This window comes from Crocodylus porosus, unplaced genomic scaffold (genome assembly GCF_001723895.1).
Source record: "Crocodylus porosus isolate Cpor-Errol unplaced genomic scaffold, CroPor_comp1, whole genome shotgun sequence".
NCBI classification, from domain to species: Eukaryota; Metazoa; Chordata; order Crocodylia; family Crocodylidae; genus Crocodylus; species Crocodylus porosus.
The window spans coordinates 32,594,814-32,605,067 of NW_017728947.1; the positions used below are offsets into that span (position 1 = coordinate 32,594,814).

Genomic DNA, 10,254 nt, shown 5'->3' on the forward strand with positions numbered 1-10,254 from the left:
TTGCCCTTGCTTTTCCTCCGGCTCCCCACATATCTGAAAGAGGACTCTTTGTTGTCCTTGATGCTTGAAGCTAGTTGGAGTTCAGTTGCAGCCTTGGCTTTCCTGGTTTGCTCCCTGCAGGACCGGATCAATGTAGAATATTCCTCCTTGGAGTTGAATCCCACCCTCCATCGTTTGTAGGCCTTTCTTTTTAGCCCTCCTGCTACCTTTCCCCCAAGATAGAACTGAATTAGCTTGTGCATTGAGGATCACTCCCTTGAGGAGCAACCACTCTTCCTGGACTGCCCTTCCCCTGGGGTTGTGGTCCCTTAGGGCCTCCATTGACAAGCCTCCTGAGCTTGTCAAAGTTGGCTTTCCTGAAGTCAAGGACTTCTGTGTTGTTGACTGACTGGCCAGCTTTATGGTGGATGGTGAAGGTGATCAGTTTGTGGTCACTGTCACCCAGCTTCCCATCGATCACTAGGTCGCTGATTTAGGTCATCCCCAGTAGCCAGTACCAGGTTGTGCAGCATTTTACCTCATTTGCCCATAGAGTTCTTGAGTCAGAGGCTATCCACGCATGATAGGAAGCTTTGCAACTGCTCGGATTTTGCTGAGTGATCACCCCACAAGATGTATGGGTAATTGAAGTCCCCCATGACAACCATGGTCTTGGAGCATGAGGCCTCAGCCAGTTCCCGGGAGAACTCCTGGTCAAGCTCTTGACTTTGGGTGGGAGGTCTGTAGTAGACTCCCACCACTATGCCTCCTGTGCTGTGCTCCCCATGGATTTTAACTCAGATGGTCTCCAGTTGTCCACCCTGGTCACCAACATCAGCTTGCAGGGATGCGTAGCTTTCCTTAACATAGAGAGCTACACCCCCACCCCTCTTATCTACTCGATCCCTCCTGTACAGCGTATAGCCATCTATACCCATGGTCCAGTCATGTGTGGAGTCCCACCAAGTCTCCGTTATCCCTATGACATTATAATTATTTGTGTTCTTAAGCAGGAGGATGAGTTCCTCCTGCTTATTCCCCAAGCTCCTGGCACTTGTGTACAGGCAGGCAAGTGTCCCCTTGGGGGCTCTTGCCTTGCCCACAGGTTGTATCAGGGCTGGGGAAGGAGTGGGCTCCCTTAAGTGCCTCGGCCTGCTGGCTTTCCAAGGGTTGCTCAGTGAGCCAGCAGTGGCGGTAGTCCCCCTATCCCCCAATGAGCTTAGTTTAAAGCCCGGTGGAGCAGGTCAGCCAATCTGGCTGAGAAGAGCCTCCTCCCCAGGGAAAAGAGGTGGAGGCCATCTCTTCCCAGCAGCTCACTGCCTCTCTCATCAAAGAGCAGGCTGTGGTCATAGAAGCCAAAGCCTTCCCGATGACACCAGCGCCACAGTCTTTGGTTCACTACCTGTTCACACACCTACCACTGCTGATATTGAGGAACACTCTTAAAAGGATCTTGCAGTACCCTGGTTGAAAACCACTGGACTAGGTAAATGGATACACAAAATGTTCTATGCAATAGTTTTCCCACATAGCAAACTTACTAAATACTTCTTGATACTTTCCAACTTTAGCCTGGATTCAAGTTATTTACTACATAGTAGAACTGTGCTTCATGTGTCTGCTCCACTTTTATTATGTAGTGAAATTAATTGACTATGAAGTATGTGTGTCTGCCCTATTTATCTACAGCTGAGAGAGAGGCAATCATGGACCCACTGCCTCTTCCCTCTACTCCTTTTCAGAGATGAAAGGATGAGATGTTTCATTGTGGACAGACAAACATGGTTGTAAAAAGTAGTAGGCGTAGTAGTATTATAAAAATGCTAACTTTTAAAACAATGTGAATCTACAGTTTAGCACTTTACAGACCAGCTTGTCAATGGTGTGACCTTTAGTTTCTCCTTAGTAAAGACTCCTGTGATTGCAAGATACTGGGGAGGTAAATACCAGGTTGGTCTTGCTAGCAGAAGTATGATGCTTTCATGAGTGACTTACAGCACTTGGGGCATGTGTGGGAAGTTTGGTTTTAAGAGCTAAAAACAAGACAGTACAGACTTGCTTCAATTATAGTTATCTTTACAAGAAAAATGATCCAGCACCATTTAGCAAATAGTGCATTACCCCACAGCACCATCAGCAGTATAACGCTGATGACTTCTTCCATCTGGTAGATGCAAGATATTTAAATTCATCAGACAAGATGTTTGTGGATATTTATTGTAGCTAAAAGATTCTCATCTTTATTTCTAGGGTCTAGACCCAGAATCAAGCAGCTGAGGACATTGTCTGACCACATAACAGGAAAACAAATATTAGGTTTACAAATATACAGACAAAATAGCTCATATCCGCTATGGCCTGAGTTCAGTTATTGTTGTCTCACAGAAGATGTGCTTGGAGGAATGAGGGTGACCAGTTGTGAATGGCGGTGACCAGGTGCTTTAAAAACTAGCCAGGGGAGATCAGAGCCATTTGATGAGGATTGTCAGGTCAGCTCAGGTGTCTCTGAGCTCTACCCAGGAGAACTTTTACAATCCTTTCATACCAATATGGCTACAACCTGGATATACCTGACACGTGGAAGATATTGCATTTTAGCAGATTTTAAAAAATGAAATCTTTATAATTTTACAAGAAGGAAGCAAGTTTGGCCACCTGAGACCCTGCTTCTGCCTTTGTCATAGGTAATTTGCATCATCACAGTTTCACCACAGAGCTCAGAGAGACCTTACCACATAAGTAATGTCTGCCCAGAAAAGTTTTCCATCTTTTTTTTACTCCTCTGTGAAATATGAAAAACCATAACCAGAAGGAAATGACTACATCTTGCTTATCACCAAACAACTTTGAGGTAAACAAACTATTCCACCTTCTCTCTGAGCCTAATCTGCACAGAAAATGAACTGTTCCAAACAGGAGATTTTACCACACCTTCAACTCTCCTATGAAATATGAACTTTCATTTCTACCCAGAACTTTTACAATCTTTTCACATATGCCTGAAGAAGGGTGCTTGTGCCTAAAAGCCTGCAATTAAAGAATTTTTTCTTTACAAAAATCTAGTTGGTCTAATAAAACATATCACCTCTACCACAAGTTCTGATTCCTTTTGCCTCTAGACCAATATGGATACAACCTGGATACCCAAGCAATCATATGGCTCTTTTACATAAAGTGCAACTCCTCCTTCTCTTCCACCCTGACTGTCCTTCCTGAACAGCTTGTACCCATCCATGACAGTGCTCCCGTCATACAAGTTATCCCACCAAGTCTCTGTTATTCCAATCATGTCATAGTTCTGTGCCTGTGTGAGGTATTCCTTCCTGCTTGTTTCCCGGGCTCCATGCATTTGTGTACCACCTGAGGTAACTAGCCGATTGCCTTGATTTCTCAAGAAATACAAGAGAACCTCCCCTGTTTTCCCCTCCTGCTTGCTCTTCCTCCAGGTCTCCTGCTTCCCCATTACCACAGGGCTTTGGTCTCCATCCCCTGGTGAACCTAGTTTAGAGGCCTCATCACTAGGTTAGCAACCATGAAATGTGGATGACATTTGCAAGACTGCTCTTTTTTGGTTCCAGTTTCCTAGCAGTGAGGCCTGCAAGATTGGTGATGGGTAAATATTGGTCATTCTCTCACCACCTTTCCTGCAAGCTCCCCCAGTATTCCACCTTGTCAACTCTGCTGTTCAACATGTATCTGAGGCTACTGGGTAAGTTCATGTGTTGTTTGTCCTTCACAAACAAAGACAACCTCATCCACTGGGGGGAAGGAGAAGCGGGTAGAAGAGAGAAAAGAGAAAAAAATAAATGGGAAAGAAACAGAGAGGGAGAAAAGGAAAAAGAAGGAAAGAGGAAAGAGAAAGGAGTGGGGTGGAGGTCATGTGGGTACGTAGGTGACTTATAAACCCGATCTTTGCCTTGAACAATCTGCTGCAGCAGGGGCAGGAAAGTGATGAGGACTGGGTGCAGGAGGTTTTCATTTTTCTGGCCATGCATTTCTTCATTGCTTCTGTCATGCATTGCTATTCAAAGCCCAGTGCTCCGTTCTAGATTGATTATCTCCAGGATACACAGTAAGTTCATGTAGAGATTTGAATAACACCTGGGTTATTCATTCAGCCCAGGCCCTGTACACTATCACTCTTTACCCAGTACCTGACTACATTGGAAACTGGAGGTACTCTTCAAGCAGGTGACAAATCTATCTAAAAAATCAATGGGATGGAAATGATGGGAGACTTCAATTTTCTGGATATCTTCTCAAAGAAAAATGAAACCAAACATAAAATGTCAAGCTGGTTCCTAACTTGTGTAGAGGACAACTTTCTCTTGTAGAAGGTGGAGGATAAACTCGGGGATCATCTATCTTGGATCTTGTTTGACCAACAGGGAAAAACTGCTGGAGGATGTGAAATGATGGGTAACTTGGCAGGAAGTAATAATGGTATGACAGAATTTCAGATCCTGAGACAGGGAAAGCATGAATTGTGGTGAGTTGTTTTATTATATTCTATTTAATCTATTTTTATAATTTTTCTTATTTTTACTGTAAGCCACCCTGAGACCTTTTTTCTGAAGCAGGCATATAAATCAAATCAAATAAATAAAAATAAGTAAGCAAATAAACACATGTGTGTATAGGCAAATAAATCTTTGCACATAAAAATCTGTATCCTTCTCCATATTAATGATGGTTGTTCATCATAAAGCTTTCCCCAATATATCAATGTCATTCTGTAATATGATAACTGAGGTAACTATATGCAATATTCAAGATATAGTTGTAGAAAATTAGTGGAGAGAGAAACTACATGCTTTGTTTTGAGAACACACTTCAAATATCACACTGTCCTAGATGGTGGCAGATATAATTTTAAGGAGTTGTGGGACAAGATACAGCAAGGAGGTAAAAAAGAGTTAATGGGCCCTTGCAGCTTCTGTTGGTCAAAAGAAAACATTATTTTTTGCCAGCACTGCTATCACCACAAACCAAACACATGTCCAATTTGTTGTTCTCATTTATAGGTCTTTGTGGAGGCAGAAGAGCTATGATTTCAGCAAAGCTTTTGACACTGTGTTCCACAGTGTTTTCATGAGTAAGCTAAGGAAATACAGGAAAAGGTAACTACTACAAGGTGAGCACATAACTGGTCGTATCTTGGGCTCGAAGAATAGTCATCAATGGCAAAGTATCCAACAAGTGAGGGTCCCCAGGGGTCTCTCCTAGGTCCAGTACTGTTTAATATTTTCATGAATTAATTAAAACATGGAATTGAGTGTACTCATAAATATACAGATGACACCAGATTGAGTAGGATTGTAGACTCTTTGGAGGATAAGACTGGGATTCAAAATTACTTTGATAAATTGGAAAAATTGTCTGAAATAAATAGGATGAAATTCAGCAAAGAAAATGTGGTAAGTACTTCACTTGGGATGAAGCAATTGCATGTACAAATACAAATCAGAAACAACTGGCTAGATTGTATTCCTTGTACTCCTTCCATCTAGAATTATGTTTCTTTCTTTTCACTGGTATCTTCAACTTCTTTCAATTATACTAGAATCAATTTACTAGAACTTCACAGTAGGGCTGTGCAATCCTTCGCTTGCTTATTCGATTTGACGGAGATTCAGCCCGATTCAGTGGCTGAATCTACAAATCCAAATCTAATCAGGAGACCCTTTAATCTCTCCAAATCAAATCAAAACCCTCTGAATCAATTCTGAGAGATTTGGAAAGATTCAATGATTTGGCCATAGACACAGCTTTAAATGTTTTTTCTACATACCTCAACATACCAGGTGGCTTTTGAATGCTGAGATGCTGGGGCAGATGGAGCATCCCACAGGAGTGCAGGGTGGGGTCCCTAGTGCACTCAGCAGCAGACCCAGAAGTGGACCAAAACCACTTCCAATCCACTTCTGGGTCTGCTGGGGAACATGCTGCTGGACCCCCCTGTGTCCCCCCCAGCTCAGCAACTGGTGCCTCCTCCATCTGGGGGCGCACCCGGGATCCCCCCATGGCCGATCACCAAGCTGAAGTGGCACAGGGAGGGACCCCCAGCATGCTCCCTGGCAGACCCGGAAGTACTTCTGGTCCACTTCTGGGTTCACTGCCAAACACGTGGGGGCCCCCCAGCATTCCTGTGGCATGCTTCATCTGCCTCAGCATCACAGAGTTCACAAACCATGCCTGGTATCTTGAGGTATATAGAAAAACATTTAAAGCTGTGTCTATGACCAAATCACTGATTCTCTGAATCAGAATCAAATCCTCAGAACTGAACTCAGCCGAATCGAATCGGGGACAGTGATCCACATCAATTAATTGAATCACTGTCCCTGATTTCAGGCCAAATCCAAATCTGAATTAAATAAGGCCCATTTCGCACATCCCTACTTCACAGATCCACAGAACTTCAAAGGAAAGGTTAGCAATAGAATTCTCTGAAGACTCCCAACGCTGCCCACGGACATGTCGATCTTTCCTTATGTTAATCATTCACTATAACTTAGTGATGTCTAGTACCTGGAATATATTTTTATTAAAAGATCCAGCTTAAGTCAATGCACCACTGAGGCCCTATTTGGAATATGCAAGTGAAGTATAGGCTTTGTGCTGTTGAATGTCATCCTAAACTAACAATTCTTCTGAATAATAGATAGGTAACTGTAAATCTTTACTCACTTTAATGAGAACTTCTAGGAGAAAGGATTAGCTCTAAGAGTAAGGACCTGCAGAACTAGGATAGCAGGAAATGAAGTATATTTCTTTTATGTCTTAGTTTAAATTTGAATATGAAGGTAAAGTCTAAGACTTGACAGCAGTGAAATGGTACAGCCCTCTACATCTGACACAAACTGATACCCAGAACACAACTTTGGTTCCCAATTGTTATTAAAAATTATTAAGGTTAGAAATACTTAAAACATATCCACAAATATCTCTGCTTGGATACCTCTGGATACCAAAGAAAAACTCAGTTTTCACATAAGGTATTTGAAAGTAGTTATTTCACAAAAAAAAAAACTAATCGTTTTGGCATTTTGAAAATAGAAATAAGATACAACTGAGGTTATGTTAAGAAATAGCTAATGAGCTGCAGCACATCAGTGTGTATGTACAAAGGGCTTCAATGTTCCGTTTTGCTGACTACACAAACATTTTCAATATGCAAAGACCTATTAACTCAAGGGGATTTTGCATAAGTTTACAACAGTTCCATGTATGGTGTTTGATAGACTGGGTCAGTAAAATAAAGGCAGATGACAATGAATTAATTCTAGTACTACTTTGTTGCAGTGTTGCCATTACAGTTGCTTCTACTGCATTCATAGCTACTACAGCTTCCCTTGTTTTAATAGTGTCTTCAACTACCAATAAAATACTACCTACCAGAGTAATAGGAAACAGCATAACTACAAATACCTATGATGGACACACTCCTATGACACTTAATAAAAGAGACCTACATAAATGTCACTATACATTGCTATACATTAGCCCATAACAAAGAAAGGGATCCACCACTGATGGGGTGGTTCAATAGCTAGTCATTGATCACCACCAGCCAAATCAGTTCCTTCTCATGAAGTTTCAAGAGGGTTTATCCTGTTTTCTCTCCCTCCCATTCCCACTTGCTAACTTCCTTTCAAAGAGGTTTGGGTGATCTGCTCTGGTCCTTCCAGTCATTAGGATTCATCAGCAATAGGTTTTACAAAGTATATATTTGCTTGTTAGTCCTTTCCTTAGCTTTCCAAGAAGGTCAGGGTAACAGAATGCTGCTGCAATTAATAAAAGGAAAAAACAAAAAAAAAGTTCTGTCTTTCATTCACATCGTGTTCACTCACATTCCAAGAAAATCCCAAACAAAAATAATTTTGAAAGAAATCAAGCAGTGATGAAAATCCAGTCTCTTAAAGAGACAGACCACCCTAGCGCACATCCCTATTCTTAATTGGCAACTTATATTTCCAATTTTATCACTGGCATCAATTTTCCAAATCCTTCTCTTGATAGGTGGCCTGAATCATAATGTTGATCTTCCTGGGCTTGTCTTCTGAAACCATTAAGGATGAAGTGATAATATGACCCAATAAAGGGTGTATCTGTTTTATTATAACAGATTATATTTGGTAGTGATGTATCTAAGATTAATTACTTTACAGCATTCTTTCACAAAGTATGGTGTATTTTGCTGAAAATAAGTAAGAAAATGGGCAGGCTTTGCAGACAAAACTTTTACATTCTCCAGCATCTCAGCTTTCGTATTACAAAACAGTTACGCTCAAGATGTTATGGTTACTTCAAAAAACTTTAAAATATGCAGTCAAATGTAATGAGGCATCTGCCTGAGTTTTCAAAGAGCCTGAAACACTAGCTTTGATATGTTTTCTCTCCCATTAATTACAATGTGAGCTTAGGATCATCCCCTCAGATATCAAGAATTCCCTGACCAGGCTTTTGCCTTTGGATTTTTAATTAAGCGTCTCAGAGGAACTGTAATATGAGAAAACAGTGAAACAAGCCTTGAGAAAATCTAGTACCAAGAACAATTTTTCCATCTACTTGGTGGTATGATGGCAGTCTCTGCTTTTACTACTACCACTAAGTTTTGCAATTCACCTACAACATAGCCCGGATTTTTGCCCTTATATCTAGTCAGTACATTTCTAGTGATCTAAGTGAATCTTTACTTTAGCTATACCACACGCTGAACTGAATCTCTACGGAGAAAACAAAAGCAAAACCTCTGAACTACTGCTCTGATAACTTTTAAGTTATAGACCCTGTATGTTGCTAATACAAGAGTTTCAGGTGCCTTGGAGCTACAGCACAGATTTCAGGAGTCAATGAGAGGGGGTAATGAGATAAATAAGATATAGAAAGTTAGCAGCACAAAGCTTTGGCAATAACCATACTTGCTGTTTGTGTGCATCTTCCATGTTTCAGTTTCCAGGGATCAAATCAAGACCCCCAGCAGCAAGTGTATCAGATGAGCCGATAAAGACTTTTTCTGACTAAAAAGCAAGCATTGCTTATCCCAGTAGGACATGGATCTTTGCATGTCTCGTACACCACACCTGAGATTATCACTAAACAAAGCATTAACAACCTCAGTTCATCAAGAGTTTTCTGCACTGTTATCAAAGTACCACTCATTGCCAAAAAAGGAATAGTTTAGCAAATTGCCTATCTCATTAGAATAATTAGCGATAATTACTTTTTGTCTCTCCAGAGCTGGGTTGAGGGTCCTTGGTAGGTTGATGTGTTTCACCTTGGAAAATGATGGCTGAAATGTTTTTAAAGTACAGGCTACATTTTAAAGAGATAAATCCAAGCTATAAAATATGCTTCTGAATCCAAATGACCTGTATACTGGGGCACTTTGGATCACAATTTTTTTTTTTAAGCCATCTCCATTTAAAGTATTATATGGGCTCAAATATTTTGGCAGCAATAATCAGGTTACTCTACAGCTATTTTCACCTTAGAATGAAATTCACCCTTAAGCAGCATTTTGGCATAAAACCAACACACCATTTAAGTGAAACTGAGGTTATGATTGCCTAAGCCTTCTGTTGGTAGGCATACAAGGGAAAGTTCAGCTTTAAGAGAGAGTTCTGTTGTTACTTGTTTTTTCTTTTACCTGAAATGGAGACTGGCTGTTGTAATTCTTTATCTCCTTGTTGGCTCCTCGGAACAACAAAACTCTTGCACAGCTTTCCTGCAAATTGTAGAAGAGGAAATTGTTAATTATGAGTGTTAATCCCTAATAGATGTAGTGTAGGGATAAGATGTGGCTATTGTTTGGCATACATTTTCAAATGTGAAACAGTAAGTGCCCTAAGCAGAAATGAAAGTTTGTTCCTATTTAAATAACTTATCTCATATTTGAGAGGGAAGCTCTTAAATACTATGATACTGGATAATATTCAGGTCTTTAGTGTTCTGGAAGCAATATGTAAGGCTATGAATAAGCACTGATTTGAAAAGCTAATAATATCCATAAAATTTCCAGCACCAGAAAAACAGCATGAAATGCACAGCCATTCAAGTTCCTGGTCATCCATAGATTTCATAGACATTTGAGCTGGAAGGGACCTCGGGAGATCATCCAGTCCAGCCCCCTGCCGAAAGGGCAGGAAGTCAGCTGGGGTCACAGGATCCCAGCAAGATAAGCATCCAATCTACTCTTGAAGGTGTTCAATGTAGGTGCTTGAACCACCTCCGCTGGCAGACTGTTCCAGACCTTGGGGGCTCGGACAGTAA

General features: G+C 41.1%; 1 protein-coding gene across 4 annotated transcripts in view; it reads right to left on the reverse strand.

Moving 5' to 3' along the window:
* Positions 1-10,254, reverse strand: part of SHANK2 (SH3 and multiple ankyrin repeat domains 2) — a 771,218-nt gene that overhangs the window by 572,113 nt on the left and 188,851 nt on the right. For all 4 annotated transcript variants that reach the window (XM_019551544.1, XM_019551542.1, XM_019551541.1 and 1 more), the window contains one exon: positions 9,632-9,709. In XM_019551544.1, coding sequence (XP_019407089.1) covers positions 9,632-9,709 — 78 coding nt within the window. The remainder of the gene's footprint in view (positions 1-9,631; positions 9,710-10,254) is intronic.